At 34.7% G+C, this 20,983-nt stretch overlaps 1 protein-coding gene across 3 annotated transcripts in view; it reads right to left on the minus strand.

Annotated features, from left to right (window-relative positions):
• CACNA2D1 (calcium voltage-gated channel auxiliary subunit alpha2delta 1) overlaps window positions 1-20,983 on the minus strand; it is a 676,615-nt gene that overhangs the window by 91,309 nt on the left and 564,323 nt on the right. For all 3 annotated transcript variants that reach the window (XM_036759223.1, XM_036759222.1, XM_036759224.1), the window contains exon 12: window positions 18,930-19,034. In XM_036759223.1, the coding sequence (XP_036615118.1) occupies window positions 18,930-19,034 (105 nt within the window). The remainder of the gene's footprint in view (window positions 1-18,929; window positions 19,035-20,983) is intronic.

Here is a 20,983-nt window from a genome sequence, read left to right on the forward strand (position 1 = left end):
GAGAGAACCAGTTGTTAAACACTTACCAAAACACCCCTGCTTATTGGGATTGAATTTCCAGGTTTGGCCTGGCCAACTGATTAAGAAGCCACTTGGCAGGGAACATTCAAGATCAGAGTATAAATTACCAACAGGATAATTTTCTTAATTTTTCAGCCTGACAGAGAAACAACTCCTTATGATGTTTTTTTTTTCTTTTAAATCTCACTGTCTCCCCAGATTCTGGTTAGCAGACTCTTTCTCTCATCCTTGAAACAGTATTGGTTTTCCTTTCTGTCATTCAAGGATTAGTCTTTCTCTCTGGTGAGGGCACTTTGTAGGATAGGGTTACTTCTTATGTAATTTAGATTAAAGCAATAAAGACAACTTATTCTTAAACAATTTTGCCACTCAACCAAAAATTTAATATTTCTAATAAAATTCCCAAGAATATTAGGCAAATAAGAAATGTCATATATGCTTTAGGAATTGGCCCTCTTTTTCACAAGTGAAGATTTTGCACATATTTACACTTTTTGTTGCCTTAATTATGGATGCTCTGTATTTTCTCTTGTTGTTATAAAAAATTTAAGAGATATAATTTTATTAGTTAATGAATTTCCTTATATGCTCTTTGTTAGACCATTCTCCATATATGCTCAAAGTAAAATGGTAACAGTATATATCACTATTCCTAAAAATCACTTTCAATAAAAGAAAGTTCTAATTATAATATCTAACTTCATTGGGTTTATAATAAATAAAATACATTACTCCAAATGAAGTATTTTAAATATGTTATACTTGTAAGTACATTTCTTTCTCAGAGAAGATGGAATGAGAATTCTAAACCTTTTACAACAAAGACATGAAAAGCAAAGACAAAAGGAAGCTGAGTGGGACCATTCTATCTGAATCTATAAAAAATACATTTTCAACACTAAAGAAACATTGTCTACAGCCAATCCTACTTGAATGTTTGAATGATGTTATCAGTCAAATAGTCTACACAATCAAGGCCATCCAAAAACAAAACATAACCAAACCAAACAAAAAACGCAGTCAAAATAGCCAGACTGGTTTACATGCATATGTTTTACCTCAAATGCATTGCTTCTTTCCCATGTGTTTGTCTACATGAAGCTAGCAGAGGATATTACAGATAAGGAAGGGCAGGAACTTGGCTAGCCATAGAAGTGTACACCCTGTCATATTTAATTCTCGTTGTTTTAACTTGTTTTTCAGACATCCCGAAGGGAACAGAACTTAGTCCAATGTTTTTTTGTGTTATTTTATTCACCATTTACATGTGGCCCTCTGACTTCCCATCAAAACTGATTTTTCTTGAATAATTATAGTTACCATATTAAGTAGTATTCTCTACCTCATCTCCCAATTTTCATTTGTCATTATGTATGTGTTTTCTGAAAGTGCTTTTTTTCCCCCTAAAAATATTTCTTCAGGGACAAGGTCAATGAATAGCTACAAATAATTAAAAACTACAAATACACTTCTTTTGACAGAATTATAACTCTTGAGATTGCTTCATTAATACAAATAAAGGACATACTATAGTTAAGATCTTTACAAAGTCATTTGATGCGGGCAGTATTGTAGAGTCAGAAGAGAATTGTGCTGGTTTCAGAGGACCTGGGCTTGAATCCTACCCCGACCTAATACTTGTGTGGTATTAGATAAGTGGTACAGTCTCCATCCTTATCTTTTAAATAAGGTGGTTGGACTAGATGTCTTTGACTCTTTGTTCTTAGCTCTGATCTATGGTCCAAGATAGCTATCATTGGTTTTATAATTGGAAGGGACTGGAGATGAAATAGTACAATCTCCATGCTAACACACCCATTAAAGTTAAATGACTCATTCAAATATACTTAATATTTATATATAGAAATTAAGTGCTTGTCTTCCCTCTCTTACACTTCAATGATAAGCTATGTACTCCTTTTCAGAAATGTTCAACAAGGGTTCTATTTAAGAGGGCTTTCCATTCATATTCAAGCTGATTCCTTTAAAATCCCCCCTACCACCACCATACATTTGTTAATTATCTATCACAAAGATAGAAAATAACTAGTCTTCCACAGAATATTTCAGCAGATTCTAAAAGAACTATAGTTAAATATTTAAATGCTCATTAAAAGTTTAAAAATACATTTGTGATATATTCTGTTGTATGTAGGTGGAAATTGCTGTTAATTGACACAACAGAAGCCACATCTCTGTGCATTCCTTCTTTATTCCACTGTAGCTATGGGGGTTTTCATTCAGATGTTCCATATTGTATTACTGCCACCGTGTGGAACAGTTAATGAACTAGCTGACGGTTGTATTTGTCAAAACTTAATTAATGAAAGAACGCTTTGCTAGGATTGTTTTCCTGAAATCACTAATACATTGTTGTTTCATTCTTTGCACAAAATTTGGAGGAGAAAAAGCATAAATGATATATCTCATGTAAAATACACATGAGTGAACATTTAAAGTGATTTGCGGATACAAAATGCTCCATATTTTTAGACATCTTTACAAAATCTTACATCTTTTGATGTAATAGTTGTGTTCATTTAATACGATATTAGCAATATGAGTGCATATAAATACACACATATCTACACTTATGCATATTTCTAGCTATTTGATAGATAATTCTAAGTATGAAGTAAAGCTTTTAAAAACTAAACTTAATGCAGTTATTTTAGGCTACGTTGACTTAAGATAATTTTTGGAGGGGAGAGCCCTACATAGACATGGGGATCAAATTTTATTAAACATAAACTAGATGATAATATTTTCAGACAGGAAATGTGTATTAGGTAAGTATTGTATGTGTATGTACATATATAGATAGATACAATTAAGCTTTAAAAATGATTACAGAAATTCAATTTCATTCAAAATTTGGGCTTTGGGTTTTCACAATTTTGATTTTACATTCCTCAGAAAATGCCCTTTAAATCACTTCCCATTCATTAGGTCTTTAAGTAACATTGATTAGCTGATTATAAAAAACCATGAATCAGAGTTTCTTTAGTATTTCCAGGATGGACTATTTTATTTGGAGATAGGTTTTTATTAAAAATAAAACAGACTACCTTTTCAAAATAGTATGCCCATCCTTGCCTTTATCTTGTAGTACTTTACTTTTTTCCTCTGATTCTCCTAGCATTAAGTGCCTGCATGCAGTGAAATATTTTCCCAAACCACAAGGTCAACCTGGAAAAAAAAATTAAGGCCATAGGAGCTTCTCGTTTCCCAGCAGAAACCAGTTACTGGAAATTGTCACCTCTGCAATTATCGGCTGTGCAAAGTTCAAGTTTAATTTTGTAGTAGGCAGATCTCCAAAGAACAAATGAAAATGTGACTATAAAGCAGTAAAGGCAGTAAAGTTGAAATAAAAATATCAGATATCAAAACATACTGGAAGACATGAAGTCAGAGATGGGTCATTATCATTTTACTGTGCTTACTACAATTTAATAACATTGGCATTGATCCTAAAACAACACTGTTTTACATTGGACATTTTGGAAGAAAAATTTCCAAAAATTTCCACAATTTGCAAATGTGCCATAATTCAGATCGTTTGAATACTTATGATTTGTTGTGTTGAAGCTCTGATACAAATAAAAGCAGTCTAAATCTTTTTTGGCTCTTTCTATGCATTTAATTGATGTTAGAGGGTCTGAAAATCGTAAGGTATCTCAGAACCTTGGAAGACTTGATCCTATTCTTCTGCTGAGGACTGTGAAGAAAAAGCTCAACAGCTCCCATGGATTTAATTACTATCTCTATGCTGATGATTGGGAAGCTAGATGGCACAGTGGTTAGAGCAGTAGACTTAGAACCAGCAAAACTCATCTTCCTGAATTCAAATCTGGCCTCAGACACTTACTAGCTGTGTGTTCTTAGGCAAGTGACTTAACCCTGTTTGCCTCAGTTTCCTTATCTGTAAAATGAGGTAGAGAAGGAAATGGCAAACCACTCTAGTATCTTTGCCAAGAAAACCCCAAATAAGGTCACAAAGAGTAGGACACAACTGAAATAACTCAACAACAAAATGTTAATGACTCTTGACTCTACCTTTCCTAATCCAGTCTTTTCTGCTGACCTCCATTGCAGCGTCCCTAACATTCATTTTCAGACATCTCAAACATTATATCCATTAGACATCTTAAATTCCATATGTCCAAAACAGAATGCATTATCTTTCCCCCTAAATCCTACCCCCCTCCTATCTTCCCAATTACTGGAATGTATTTACATGTTTTTCCCATTGGATTGTAGGCTCCTTTAGGTCAAGGATTGTCTTTTACCTTTTTTGGTATTCCTAGCACTTAGCAGAGTATCTGACAAATAGTAAGTGCTTAATAAATATTGATCCATTCTGTAAAACCAGTGTTATTGTATATGGGGTGAGAGTAGCAATAGGGCCTGAAACAAAGCCAATGATATTTGTATTTCCTCAACTACACAAGTACTATCTCAACTTAGTTCATTCTGTCTCTCTCATAACACAGTGATTCTTCCTACTCTCCACTCTCTACTTAAACACAATCATTCATAGGTAAACTCCTACTCTGCATATTCAAATTTGCCTTAAAGAGGTCCTGGGTGGGGATGACTGACAGCTGTAGGAAACTCTGTCCCTCTCACAGTTTTGGGGATCTTTTTGCCAGGGTCCTTAAAGGCTGTTACATAAAGACTGCTGAGTGAAAAAGAGAGAATTTGGCTCATTCTATCTCAAGTAGTAATAAAACAGGGCAATAAAAGGTTAAGGCTATTTCTAAGTGAGTCCCAACACTAGGACTGAAAAAAAGACCTCAAAGAACTGGCCTTTTAAAGTTTGCCTTGCTGAATTAAACGTGTGTCTTATCAAAATGTACACAGGGTCTGAATGATGAATAAATTGACTCCTTGATTCCTGCTAGCCTCAATTATATAGGGAATTTTAAATTCATAAGTAATGTGAATCTTAAAGAGACATGATACAATACCATTTTCCTTCTAAAACACAATAAAATTTATTATAGTAGTGGTACATAAAACCCAGTACATAAAGGAGAGTCATGTGTGTGATCAAGGAAGAGTGTGTCAAGTAACCCAGTTTCTTAGGTGAGATCTCTTTCTGTGAAGATAATCTGAAAACAAACTTTGAATTAAATTTGGAGGGAAGAACTCAATCATGCTAATTTCTCAAATTTACCCAACTCTGTTATGGAGGGGACCAAAAACACTGATTGTCCAAAATATTCATTCAATGCTTTGGTATTTAATGGAGCTGCTCTGAGTTCCTGATATATTTCATCAGCAGTAAAATGTCTGAATATTAAGATTTCATTTGAAAAATTAATACAAAAATCAATGAAATAAAAAGGAGGAAACAAAATCCAAATATGACTACCCAGACACATTGTTTACTTGGGCTGCTAGTAAACTCAGCTTTGGAGTTCAGTACCATCTGCTCATTGTGCATGGTGTTAAGAATGCTGTGAATTTCCAGCTATTTTTAAAAGCAAATTAACATATAAAGAAATTATTTTGACTACAAAAGCTTGTTTTTTAAGACCAAAAAGTTACTATGCTAAGCTTTTCCTATAAATACCATAAGAAATAAAATTTAGTTGGCTATATTTTTGAAACAGATCTCACAACATAATAATGACAGTATTGAGTAGTGTACTGCTAAATTTGCTTTTTTAATAAATGAAGAATATGGTATCATATGATCTGATACTTCAATTTATGAAAAAAATTTATCACATCAGTCATTTTGCTTAAAGCAATTATAATTGCTTCCATATTTTAAGATAAGAAAAATTTCCGCCCCCCTCCCCCGAATCCCCATTTCCGTCTTTGTATATTTACAATACTTGACAAAGAAGTGATAAGCTTTGGGCACACTGTATTTCCAAACAATATGCAACACTGATGTTAAGCCCAAAGCATCATCAGTTGAGAGGTGACTGGCTTCCAGAGGTCAGTAAACAATCAGCAGAGTGATTTATTTCAGATGCCCTTCTTGGGTAATTCCAAATATTTCACTGTCAGTGACACTGAGAAGATTCATTTTAAAAAGACGGGCTCTTCTGATTGGGGTCAAGGGGAAGAGGCCATCAACACAACTTCCCACAACATATATTTCACTTCACTCCATGTTCGTGCACCAAATGGATAAGGTTGCTCTGCTCAGGATATGACAAATTAAAATTTCAACTAAAAATACTAATTAAATAAAAGATAATAATAATTCATTTTGCACAATTTGTATTTAATATCATATTTGAAAAATACATGTGCCCCTCAATTTTGGTAAATTTGGTTTTTCTGTAACATTAAAGTGACTAAAGTTTTGTGGTAAAATTTTTTAAAGGTTTATGCTCCACCTTTTTCATGAATCTGAAGCACTTTTAATCAGTTTTTTCTCCTTAATCATCACAATGTGTCTGTTAGGCAGAAGGAAAGCAATGTTTTTGTTTATTTTGGAGGAATAAAAACGTAGAGAGAGAGTGGTACAAATAATTTCCCTGATGCCTATTTATACCTGTGTTACTTTGGGTGAGTCAACAAGTTTAGCAAGCATTAATTAAATGCCTTCTAGATACCATGTACTGTGCTAAGAATGGAGGATACAAGGGAGGTGAAAACAGTCCCTGTCTTCGAAAAGTTCACAATCTTAGGAGGAAGACAATACATAAACATCTATACACACATCTACATGTGTGCATGTATCATTAATGTCTGTCTCATATATATATGTATACACACAGGCATGTGTGTATGTCTGTATGCACACATTCACACACACGTATATGTGTGTGTGTTGGTGCATGTATACACCTCGTCCCTTCCTGCTTTACCAGTTTTCTTATACCTTCTCTCCACATACTTTCAGTCCTGTGACTCTGACTTTCTTGCTGTGCCTCCTATATAAGATATTCCATCATCTGATTCTGGAAAATTTCCCTGGCTATTCCTCATTCCTGATATATCTATATTTATATCTAATCTAGATCTATATTTATATATCTATATCTATCTATATCTACATCTATCTCTATATATCTGTAGATAGAGATATAGATAGATATGGATATATATATATATAGATAGAGATATAGAGAGATATAGATATACATGTAGATATAGATAGGTATAAATATATAGATATCTGTATAATAGATACAGATACACACACACACACACACACACACACACACACACACACACACTCCTTGCAGAAGTTTGGAGTTTAGCTCAGCCTTGAAAGAAGCTAGGAGGAGAAGAGAAGTTCCTGAAGAGCTTTAAAGGAAGATTTTGTATTTGAACCTGGATGTAATAAGGAGTCACTACAGTTTATTGAATGAAGAGAGAGAGCAGGCTTACATGATCACATGTACTTTAGGAAGATCATTTCCGTAGCTGGAGTGAATATTTTACTAGTGATTTAAAAGAAAGAATATACTGTTTCCTATGGAGGCAGAAAAAAGATGGACTGGAGTAGGAGAGGCTTGAGGCTGGGAGAATAATTAGAAGGCTTTGCAGTAGTCTATGTGAGAGGTGTCGAGGGCCTATACCAGGGTGGCAGCAGTGTCAGAGGTGAGAACAGTGATTATATGAGAGATGTTAACAAGATAAAAATGACAGGACTTAGTAGATGGGAGATGGTGAGAGAATGAGGAGTTATGGATGACACTAATTACATATCTTGGTTCAGCTAATAGCAGGTTGGCTTGGCCCTTGGAATGACTGCTAATAGGGATATAATTGAAACACTCCAATCTTTTTGTGAAGAACCCAAGTACTTAAAACTATGCATACAGAAACTCAGCATTGGATGCCTTGGCTTAGCCTTTCAAAAAACAAACAATCTAAGTAGGAAAGAATTGTGATATGGTTAAATCACTTTTCCCCCCATGGCTTTGCTCTTAACTGTTCTGGAAGATTGGCAGAGAAAACAGATGTTTGGAGGATAGTTTCCCACGAGTATTATGTTCTTCACCAACTCTTGAAAAATAATTGTTAAATGTTCCTTTACACTGTATACAAAAAAAGCAAAAACACAAAACTGGCTTTCTGAAAGTTACTTTTAAAAGGACATATGTTACTGCTTTCTATTTCCCATCTGGCATCCTAATTCGGGAGAATTGTGAGTGTTCCTTCTACATATATTTTAAAATATAAATACTAGTAACCTTTAAAATGAATAATATCTTTCTTCTTAGAGGACAACTCCTCTTGCAGTTAATTATTTCACTGTGAAAATACTTAATAATCATGGTGGCTATGATGCCCTGCCTTATTCTTTTCCTCTTTCTATTCCATCAGTTTTACTGATAATTCTAAAGTTTTATTTTTAAGAATTTTAGCATCTCTTTGGAGTTCATGTCCAGTTTTAATTATAAATCTACTTGAAATGAGCAAATTGCTCCTTAGATAAAAGTGACATGCCTTTATATTCTGCATAGGCCTTTGGGTTGTTCTAAGCCAAGTCAAATGCTTTTTAGTTTTTCACTGATCCTGGGAATTATCTTCATCAATGTTATGTCTGGTACTAATTTTCTCCCTTCTCCCTTCACCTGTTTGGACTCGATTATATTGTTCATCTCAGTTTGGCACCGTTTGTAAGAAATTCCTGTTCATGAGTGAGCCTGTGAGAAATGGATATGTAGGTAAAGATTGGGAGGCAAATATTTTCTAATTTGACACAGCTGTGTCAGTAGACGAGCAGAGACTCAATCTTAAAGTGATACCTATCTATAATTAGGCAGATTAGCATCCAAGAATAGCAGTTCTCACACCAAAAAAATTAAACTTTTTAATACTCCTATTTCTTGAACTTTTCACCTTTGTTAAAGTGTGTCATACATCTGCTGTCCTCATTTATCCATTTATATTGATGAATCCCAGTTGCCCTGCTTTGGAATGCTCTGAATTATTTCTAATGTGATGTGGCTGGCAACATATATAAAATATTCAATAGCCCTAGCGATGCCAAGTAGAAAGCAATGGGAAGCAAAAATGGATTCATAAAATAATGGCATGCTTTCAAGAAGGAATTTTCCCCAAATTTTACTATGATTCTGAAATGGCAATTTTTAAGAAACTAAAAATGCTCTGTAGTTTTAATGGAGGTAGAAAGTTAAAGAGGTTATTTTGTGATGAAATAATGATTATATATGTCTGGTATATATTTAGTCATGTATGACTACGTCTTAGGAGACAGCTAGGTGGGCCTGGAGTCAGGAAGACTTGAGTTCAAATCCGGCCCCACTTACTAGCTGTGTGACCATGGGCAAGTCACTTAACCTCGGTTTGCCCTAACCCACTGAAGAAGGAAATGACAAACTATTCCCCTGTTTTTGCCAAGCAAACCCTATGGACAGTGTGGTCCATGGAGTTATGAAGAGTTAGACATGACTGAACAACAACAATGAATTTGTCTTATTCCCCTCACCAGAATATAAACGCCACGAAGACAGAGATTTTTTTTGTCTCCTCTGTGGTCTCATTTTGCCAACCTAAAAGCCCTATATAAATGATAGCTTCTGTTTATTATTATCATCATTACCTCACAGTAGATGCTTAATACACTTTTAAACTAAACTGAATAGAGCAAGTGAATATTTACCAAACACTTCAGGATTTTTAAGACAATGGACACTTAAGAAATGAAAATTTAGTGTTTGGAAAGTTCCAAATAAATTAGTCAACAGCAGTAACTTTGCAGTTGTGTCAGAATCTTGGATCATATCACAAGCATTTTCATGACTGATTTGAATCAGTTAACTTGCAAAGATACTCATTTTAATACTGTACCATAGATTATAGAAAAAAAGTCAAATGGGAAAAGGGTGTAAAAATAAACACTACAATAGCTGAAGTATCCTTAATTATTTTTATTATTCATTGTTTTAGTTTTAAAGTCAATATTTTACTAATGATTTTAAAGAAAACATTTACTGTTTTCTGGGGAGGTGGAAAGGAACTAGATGCCCCGCTATGCTTCATAATGCATTATTTTATATTAATGGCTTAGCTTTCTCAAATAGCTTTTATTAAATAACTCAGAGAGTATACTGGTATTATTTAATTAATCTGAACTGTGTGCTCTGTAAAGAGTGACATTATCTTAACTTTAATAACTAGTATGACAGTTTAAATGGGTTATTTGAACAATTTTTTCTTTTACTGGGAGAGACTTGAAAACTAAATGAAAGGCCTCTAAGAAATAAATAAGCTTAGAAGTAGTACGGCATCAAGTAAAGAATGGTTGAGTCAAAGTCAAATCCTTCTTGATGTTTTGGGGGCAAATTACTTTGCTTCTCTGGGCTTAAGTTCCCTCATCTGTGAAATGGGGCTATTTTTCCACCCTATCTATCACATATATTTTGAGGAAAACATTTTGTAAACACATTCCAGAGGAATGTGAGCTTGTACTTTCTGATTTCATTTTTTAAAAAATCCTTTCCACTGGCCCTACTGTTAGCATTAATCTATTGATAAACTAAAGTATTTTGGACATCTTTGAATCCAAGCCTTTATCCAGAACTATTAGAGGAAAAAAGTTATTGATCCCCCCTGCCATAATTCCTATAAGACTTTGTCATTATTCATCACACAGAAAGCATATATTAGTATCATAAGAAACTAGCAGGAACTTTGTTCAATTTTGATTAATTATTGTCCTGAGAATCTTTTAAGAATTATTGATAATGAAATATAATTGGTGATCAGCAGTGCTGGACGAAGGACAAAAAGCAATTTTCCAAGTATTAAGCTCTTCCATTTGGTGTACACAGCCAATATTCCTAAGGCAGGGTATTAAAAAAAGAAAGCAGAATGTAAAGGCCCATGACCTATCTTGAAAACTTGTTATCGATAGGTTTCTATCTGGATCTTCCCTGACAAATAATATTTTAAAAAAGAAACAAAAAGCCACAAGTGTTATTGTCTTGTCACTTGATAGAGGCTTAACTACAGGGGAAAAAACTCTTCTGAAAAAAATTCCTTGTAGGCCCCAATTCAGGAAAGCCATTATCAGATGACATCTGTGATGGTTTTTGTACTAGATCTTCCCTTTATCTCTCTAAGGTCACGTTTCGAGATTCCAAAAATTATGTACTTGAAGGCAAGGTTCAGAGTATCAAAATAAGCTAGACTCAAAACATCATTTCATCATTCCCCGTTTTCTCTTTTCCCCCTTTTTTTAAGAGATGGCCCTGCTCCTTGCCAAGTCTAACCTCTCTTTTTCTTTTGATCTCATTCCCTTCTAAGGAACTTGCCCATTTGATTGTTCCTTCCGTTCCATTTTCAAAGAATCTCTCCCAATTCACTAGATTCATCTTTTTTTTCTTTTTTGCCCAGAAACATGTCTGTCTCCTCCATCCTAAACAAACAATAATCAAAACCCACTTATTTAACCTGGCTTCCATTTTCCTATCTCTTACACATTTTTCAGACCATTGCAATCTGGCTTCTAACACTACCACTCAATTGAAATTGTTCTTTCCAGGATTACCTATGACATCTTAACTGCTATATCCAATAGTCTTTTCTTAATTCACATTTCTAATTCTCTACAGCTTTTGACACTGTAACCCATCCACACTTTTCTTCTATAACTCTCTCTCTCTCTCTTCCTCTCTCCCTCTCCCTTTCCCCCTCTCTCTCTGTCTCTCCCCCTCACTCCCTTCCTTTCCTCCCCCAACTTGTCTATCTTCTGTCCTGCTCTGTCTCTCACCATCTTTTCACTAAGTGTGGCCAAGGCTCTCTTCCATTTTTTTAGTGATTTCATCAGGTCCTATAATTATCATCTCTGTTCAGTTTACTCTCAAATTTATATGAATAGCTCTTCTTGCTCTTGGATTCCTATAACATTAAAAACTCTATGTTGGGTATTTTACCTGAGTGTCCTGTAGGCATATTAAAGTCAACATTTCTAAAGCAAAAGTCATTATATTTCCTCTCAAGTCCATCCCTCTTCCAGACAAGCCTACTACACTTCCAATGTTTCAGTTCTCCTGGTTTGTGACACTGGAGTTACCCTTGACTCTTCCATCTCCCTCATTCTCCACATTCAATCAGTTGACACGTCTGGTTGAGTCTGCCTCCACAATCTCTCTCCTATCTCCACTCACAGGAATACTGTACTCATCACCTCTTGTGTAGACTATTGAAATAGTTCTAAATATACTCCCAGCTTCCAGTCTTTCACCTCTCTAATTCATCCTCTATGCCAGTGGTGTCTAATTCAAATAGAAATAAGGGCCATTAATTTATACATAAGGATCCCTGAGGCCCACATATTGGATGATAATTGTAATATTACTAATGCTGCTAATTACTAATATTGTAATATTATCTGTTTTCTTATATTTTTATGTATTGTGTTAAATATTTCCCAGTTACATTTTAATCTGTTTTGGTCCACAGTTGGGAGTGTTGTGGGCCTTTTGCAATCCTCCGGCAGTGAGTTTGACATCTCTGCTCCATATAATTGTCAAATGAGTATTCCTAAAACAAAGATCTGATCACTGTATTACCATAGTGTGTAAAATCCTCAGTGCCTTTAGGATACATTTTAGATTTCCTAGTCTATTTTCAAGTTATTTCTATTTATTCATTCTGTGGTCCCAATATCCCAGCCTATCATTAATTGTTCATTATTCCCATCATTCCAACTCCCATTTTCATAGATCTGCACATGTGGTTCTGCATGACTGGAATGTGCTCCCCTCTTCACCTCTGCTTTTTACAATCCATAGCTTTCTTTGAGACTCAGCTCTGTTGCTAAATCCCATGTGAGGCCTCTCATCATTCCCCTAATTTTTAGGGTTCACTCCCTCTTGAAATTATTCTATATTCACTTATCTGAGTTAATGATGAAAACTGTCAGTAGAGTTGTGGATGACAGGGCTGATCTCTCTCTCTCCCTCTCCCTCCTCCTTCCCCCACCCTCCCCCTCCCCCCACCCCCTCTCAGCCTAGCATGGTGCTAGGAACAAAGACTCTGCTTAATCAAAGTTTATTGAATTATACTGAATATTGCTATTTCATGACAGTTCACTTGAACAGTATGTACATGATTCAGATACTGAGATGATATAATGACATAATCAAACCTACCCCAGTTAAATGATAACGAAGCTACAGTAGCCCCACTGCTGCTACAGCTACCCCACTCTTCCATTTTAAATGCTCATCTGGACTTTCCAAATTGAGCAGTATTCTAGTGTGACTTGAGGGAAAACACACAGGACTCAGAATACAGAGACCTTGGTTCAGATGGAGGTACTCCTAGTTGTTAGTCGTGTGATCTTGGGCAAAGCACTGAAACTTCAGGGCTCTTAGTTTCTTCATATGTAAAATGAAGATATTGATCAGAAGAGTTTCAAGTAAAGCACATTTTAAACTGCATATCACCATATTAAAGTGAGCTATTTATTTACAGTTTAAGGATCTAGTTTGAGAAACATGTGTGTGTGTGCATCACACATGTCTACATGCATGCACACAACATATGTGCATATATACATATATGTGCATATACACACATGTATATATGGATATACAGTATTGTGTATTCACAGACATACACATATGCATACATATATATGTACATATAAAATTAATGCCACGCACTTGTAAAATTATTCTCTTCTACTGACATTAAATAATACCTTGGCATTAAAAAGGGGCATGTATAGCTTTACAAAACAGCTGTCAGAAATATAGTCAAACAGTGAGAGAGGAAAATCCTTCTATGACTCGGTTAGATTTTTTTAATAAATGCATAAGATGAGTCATTTATTAATTTGTTAATTATGTCCCCAAACACACAATCTCTTAAATAATATATTTGTACAGTAAAGTGACTGGGATGAGGAAAAATTAATCTTTTAGGATAGCAATAATATTTTAGAGCCGTTACTTCCAGAAATAGAATTATGTAACAATAAAATGAAAGTATTGATTCTTAATTCATCTTACTTCAATTAGGTATATATGTATGCACATATATGCATTCATACACATAAGTTCAGCATGGTATGGTGAACAGAGAATTAGCCTTGGAGACAGGAAGACCTGGGTTCAGGTGCCACCTTTGATATATACTTTCTGTGTGACCCTGTTTAGGCAAGCCATTTAACCTCTGAGTGTTCTAAGCAGCTCTCCAAGCCCACAAATTTTAGAGAAGATAGATAGTAGGGGCCATTCCTCATCTAAGGTTTCCTAGATCAGTGAAATCACAGGTCTATTCATAGGTACATGCACATGTATACATATATGTATATGCATGTATAGCTTTCTGGCTCTAATGCACTCTTTTACATATGCACATATGTAACTGTAGGTTTGCATGTATGCCTTATTTAATTATGCCAGTCCTTTATCCTTCTCCTCATCTTGATCTTGCTGCCCCTCTCAGTTCACCACTCTCAGATGTGTATTTGTCTCTATTCTATTAGGATGGAAGGTCCTTGAAGTTGGGGCCTGCCTTTGCTTTTGTCTTTGTATTCATAGCACTTAGCATGGTGTCTGGCACATAAAAAGGGCTTGATAAATGCCTTTTCTATTTGTCTTTAGATTAGTTCCCATTTCGATTCTTCTGAGATCTCGGTATCCCACAATTCACAGCCATGTGAGATTCCAGATAGAATACAGATATTAAAACTGATGAACACAGAGCAGCTACAGATGAAGTATAGATGTTGAAAATAGTTTTATTCATACATAATAGCTTATCAGCTTGAAAAACTGTGGGTACCCTACATTCTCTACTCTTGTTTATTCCTCATTATTAAATCAATTGCCAAGTCCCGTCAATTCTATCCTTGCAACATGTCTCCTTCTCTCTCCATTCATACCACAACCAGTGCAAGCCCTCATCAAGTTTCCCCTACTAGAAAAGTTCCCTGCTGGGTTACTGTGCATCCAGATTCACCCCATTGCAATTCATCCTTCACACAGTTGTCAGATTGAGATTCCTAAAGCACAGGTGTGATGTCACTCCCCTGCTCAACAATTTTCAATGACTCCCTATCGCCTCTTTGATAAAATACATACTAATCTGTAAAGCATTTAAAGCCTTTTATATCTGGCTTCCACCTCTATTTCCAAAATGGTTATACATTTCTTGCTCTCGTGGACGCTATACTCCAGCTTACCAGATCTATTTGCTGTTCCCTTCACATGACATGACAACATCCATTGTTATAAGCTTTCCCCCTGTGCCTGGAATGGTTTCTGTCCTCACCTCCATCTCTTGAGAACTCCAGCTCCACTAAGACTCAGCTTAAGTGCCATCTGCTTACACATTCTGAGGTCCTTGTGAACAGCACCTTACATCTCATTTGTTTGTGCATCCCCAATTCCTGGCATAGTGTCTGGCACATGGACCCATAATAAATGCTTGTTGATTTATTGATTCAAGGCTCTCTCTTGATTCCCCAATTATTAGTGGATCTTTGAAATTATTTTGTATTTACTTTAAATATAGCTTTACTTATCTATAAATAAAGTAGAAGGGACTGTCTCATTTTACTTTCATAGCCCAAGCTCCTGGCATGTGGCAAGGTGCTTAACAAAAGCTCATTGAATTTAATGTTATTTTCTTTTAAAGCATAAGAAAATTCACATAAATTTTGATGACATCATTGAATTTCATCAGTAGAAGGAACCTCAGAGGCTGTGTGGTCTAATTTCTTTATTTCACAAATAAAAATACTGAGGTCCAGAAAGGTTCAGTTACTTGTCTAAGGTCACACCGAGAACAAATGGCACAGCAGAGACTTCTGACAGCCAGTCCAAAGTCATTCAACATTTATGAAGTACATTAAGCCAATCGAGGCTTGGTGCATAACAGTCGCCTCGGGGACACAAAGACGAAAAATGGAATTGTCCTTGCTTAACAATGATTAGAAAGATATGGCAGGGACATCATTAAGTACAATAAAAGATAGTATAAGACAGTGGCAAAGGAAATTTTCAGACAAAATAATGCAGTAAAACAGAAGGAAAAAAATCACTATGACATAGGGGTATCTGAGAAGGCCCCAAGGAGGAGAGGTCTTGTGAGATTAGTGGAGTTGTGGAGGCCCTTCTAGGCATGACTGTGTCCATGTGCGTGTGTGTGTGGGGGAAGGGGGTGGTAGTATTGTGCCCATATACAGGGATAGAAGGCAGAGTCAGAAAGGGAACAGCTCCTTATTCAGCTTTGCTACCCTGCGGAATGCATGAAAGGCAGTAAGGTGAAACAAGGTTTGAAATGAAAGGGTCCTTCAATGACTTACTGCTGATCCTTTCACATCTCTGTAATTAGAACAATACACTCCATGTACTTTGTTCTTTAATTGCAATTTGTGCCAAAGATGTTCCCTTCTCCAGAAAATTAAGACATATTTCAAAGGGGCAAACTCAGATCTGATAAATGTAGTGGTTGCTGTTTTTAAAAGGAAAGTACTTGAACTTGAACAATGCTCCCACTATAAGATTTAATGGGACATAAAATTAGTTTGGTCTTAGGGTGTCAAAATATAATAAACAAGTTTATCTAGCATTTTTTTTTGCTGAAAATCTCTATGACCTGGCATTTACCACATACCTATAATATGATGATAATTTATGTTTACAATGATGTTCTGAAACCACTTTGAACTAAAGTATCTTCTTAGTTACCAGAGGGAGATTAAGTTGTGTTCAATATAGCTTTAATGTTAAGTGAATTGTACTGTATTTTAACTCTTTGAAAACTGGTAATCCATGAATGGTAAAATTGCCTATCGACATATCAGAAGAATTAATTAAAATGATCACTCCATGCTCTGATCAGGACAGATAATAGATAATTTAACAATAATTATAACAGAGCTGATGCTTCTATTATAATAAATAAGATTGAAAACCCAGGGTTTAATCCCAAACTCATTTAGGGGTATTCATATTGAGCAAACCTAACACTATTGTTTAATTCTGATATTCTCTTAAAAAAGGAGCATCCTTTTTGATTTGACTACCCCATAAAATTGCCACTTGATATTATCTTAATAAGAAATGGAGATTGTAGAGGGCAAATGTTTGCAATTGGGATTCATCTGTTTTGAGTGTTGCTTTACTGCAGATGGGATGCATATGTTGGTAGATGGTAGAAGGAACCAGAATGTTTTATAAGTCCACCCAACGTATCAGAATGGCTGCCAGTTTGCACAATGCCAGCATACCATTAATCACACTAGCAACTGATTTTCAAACACTACAACTTTCACACTGTTTCAATATTACTGCTGACCTCTGCGCTCTTAAGAGGGGAAAGAGTTGGATTTGAGGTCTGAATTCAAAGAGAAACTGGTTACAATTGCAGACAGCTTCCCAGTGGTCATGTACTATTTAAATCCTAAAGATGAGTGTAGTATAAATGTGTCTATATAATTTATCATGAAGGTTTTTTCAGATTTATTTTTTGGAATACAATACATAATAATTTTCCTTTTAAAGGAAGTCTGTTGTTAATTTCTTTTCATTAATTCTCTTATGTTATCTTTGTCTCTAATTTTTCCCATCTCTATGTCTGTGTAACTATTATGTCTTTCGTGTTTCCCTGTGTTTCTGTTTCTGATCATTCCTTCTTTCTGGAGTCTATAGAAATAGGGATAGGATTGGATCTGCGCAGCTTCTATTCTCAGTAATATCAGGATAGGAGCCTATGTTTCAAGCCATTTTACTAAATTATTGGTCCCAAGGAAATGTCAAGAGAAACAAAGGAACTTTCCAAGGTCTTGTACCATGTAACGGATTTATGAGAAAATGTGAATAAGGATTCAATAAGATGGTTGAATAAATTGTGGTATATGATTGTGTTGGAATACTACTGTACTATAAGAAATGACTCGATCTTAGAAAAACATGGAAAGACTTGCATGAAATAATGAAGAGTGAAATAAAAGCATAAGCAAGAGAATGCTGTATATAGTAACAGCAGCATTATTTTAAGGACAACTTTGAGTACTGGATATTATATTTTTATTTTTTATATTTAAATTTAAATTTCATTTATATTTACATTTATATATAATTTATATTATTTATATATTATATATAAATATAGACTATTATAAACCAAGGTAACTACAAAGGACATATGAAGAAACTATCTGTATCCAGAGAAAGAACTGATAAATAGAAGTATGTATAGAATGATTTCACACACACACACACACACACACACACACACACACACACACACACACACGTGTCTAATGGTAGCCCTCTCCGGGGGGAGGCAGGAGAAAAAAAAGGAAAAAAAGAAATTTACATGATAACTTTAAAAAGAATAACAGGTTTTACATAATAGACTTGCAGTTTCATGTGTGATCATTTTGAATTATATACTATGTTATGAAAATACTTGTTTTATCCCATAAATTAAAATAAATATTTTTTAAATTAAAACATACAAATAGAATTGAATAAGAGGAGAAAGCAATGAGTAGCTGATACTGCCTTTTCCTCTAAAGACATTTTCATCTACACTATACATAACATACACATTAATTTATTTATCTCTAGCTATACATATTTATTTACATTTTGTCTCCTAGTTACACTGTAAGCTTCTTGGGAACTATAACTTTTGTCTTCAGTAAATAGTGAGTGAGTGCTTAATAAATATTATAGAGCAATTGATGAGGTGGCTTGAAAATTACATGGTTGAAGAGAAAGCCCACGGGGGGGGTCAAAGATCCATCAAAAATATGAGGAAGGCAATGCTGAACCCTACTAAACCATACCACTCAATGTATCTCAAATATCAGTTATTTTTAATTCAAGAAATATCATCTTCTAGTTCTTGGTGACCAATATTTTCCCAACCCTTCACTCCAACCAAAAAGAATGAGAAGAGTTTTCAAAAGAAAAATGTGATAAAATGGTACTTACTTTTTTGTCTTTGTTGTATTTGGTGAAAATCTCCTGTGCTCTCTCTTCACCTCCATCGGTAAACAGCATGATGATCTTATTACAATTGGCTCTAGAAACGTTGTACTGTAAAATATATGTATAATCCAATTGTGTTTAGGATATAAAAGAGCATATGAAGGAAGCAACTAGGAAGCAAGGACACCACAAATCTAATTGTAACTAAAAATGCAGGGGAGGGTTTACACATGCATGCTCAGGATTGATTCTTAGAGGAATTGTGGTGACTTAAAATATAATAAAAATCAAACTAAGGAAAATATTGCTTCATAGAACTTATGTTAAAGTTTTAAACTGTCAGCAAATAAAAGAGGTATAGGAAATTGCTACTTATTTAGACTATATCAAAAAGAGCTTCCCAAAATAGGACTACTAGCCACATCTACCTCCCAGGGTTTATTGTGAAGCTCTAGTAAGTTAACACATTTAAAGCTCTTTGAGAACCTTAGCAAGTGATATATAAATGTCAGTTGCTAAGTTGTTCGTTGCTACCTGAAGTAACTATAAAGAGCAAATGAATTCAAATGGAAAATTCAGATTAAAAAACCACCTTGGAATAGATGGTCATCAAGGTCCCTTCTGCTCTCAAGTTCTGTAATTCTACAAAATACTTTTTATAAGCACTTCAAAACCTTTGTGAATAAGAAATCACTGCTATCAGTTACCCATTAACTTGCAAATCACACATTCATTTCTTTATCCTGGTGATTAACATCTTCTCTAACTACACAAAAATGAGATGACAAAACTAATCTAAAAAAACTTACGATTTTATCTCCAGGGCCTGAAGAAAAAAAAGTTCCCTTAGAAGGAAGGTTTATGAAAAGGTTTATGAAAAGAAAGACTATATGAAAAAGATTAAATAACTTTTTTATTTGCCAAAATACTGAGTAGCAAAGGCTAACCAATTTATAATTTTTATCTTTTTAAAAAGTTCAATATTCTAATTTGTAAACATGTATAATCATTATTATACTTTGTATTTAAACCCTTACCTTAAATTTGCAAGTACATGCATGTTGCTGGTTCACTTCCCCCCACCCCTCAATTTTCAAGGGATAAATAAATCTTACTTTCTGCTATGTAGAGAGAACTATGTGGAACTGTTTTTAACTGAACAAATGATCTTCTTTTCATTAAGTGATATGCTAGAATTTTAGAATTTTGCAGGAATCAGTTTTAAGATAATATTGCAAAGATGAAACTACTGGCATAAATGTGTTCTAATAAAAAAGTGTTTTGCTTTAAAAAGAAAAGTTTTGTCACTTTCAAATGATGGGCCATTTTTTTGGTGAATGACCTTTTTGGCAGTAAAAGAATTGTGACTCCAAGCTCTCCAAAATACTCCTGTCATAGGTTTACTGATTCCTAGAACTCTATCATTCATTTCCTTGGTTTAAAACTTTGTTATCTGTTAAATTATTAAAATTAATCACTGATATTGGTATGAACATTACCAGATCCTTTCCTGAGAATAGATATTGACTGGAAAAAGGGGAAAGGCATGAAGGCATTGGGTACTAGGGTAGGTGATGTGCAGAAAATAAGACAAATTCTGTCTATAATGCCTGAGATTAGCACTGTTCATAGCTTATTTAACACTAAATTCTCAAGTATATCAGAGTACATTATAGTAAAATTATGGTGTATTTTCATCTAGTTACAAGAAGAAGCATGTGAAAAAATGAATGGATGGCTTATAGACAATTAATTGGAGAGAAATTATTATTTGAGTAAAACTAAAATGAATAGGTAAATGAAATTCAGGTTCATAATAGGGTAGACCCTGTGAAATAGTAATATTTCAGGGAGTACTACTTGTAGAATTAATTCAGTTTGGTATCTAAGGTGGTGCCATGGGGATCCGTGAGATGTCTAATTCTATGTAACGCCTTCAATCACTGATGTGGAAGAGTGGATGCACTGTGCTGGAATGCAATTCCCAAATAGCAAGAAATTAAAAGATGGTTCAGGGACCAATGAGGATTATAGAAATTCCATCTTACAATGTGAAA

Source organism: Trichosurus vulpecula, chromosome 5, assembly GCF_011100635.1.
Source record: "Trichosurus vulpecula isolate mTriVul1 chromosome 5, mTriVul1.pri, whole genome shotgun sequence".
Lineage (NCBI taxonomy): Eukaryota > Metazoa > Chordata > Mammalia > Diprotodontia > Phalangeridae > Trichosurus > Trichosurus vulpecula.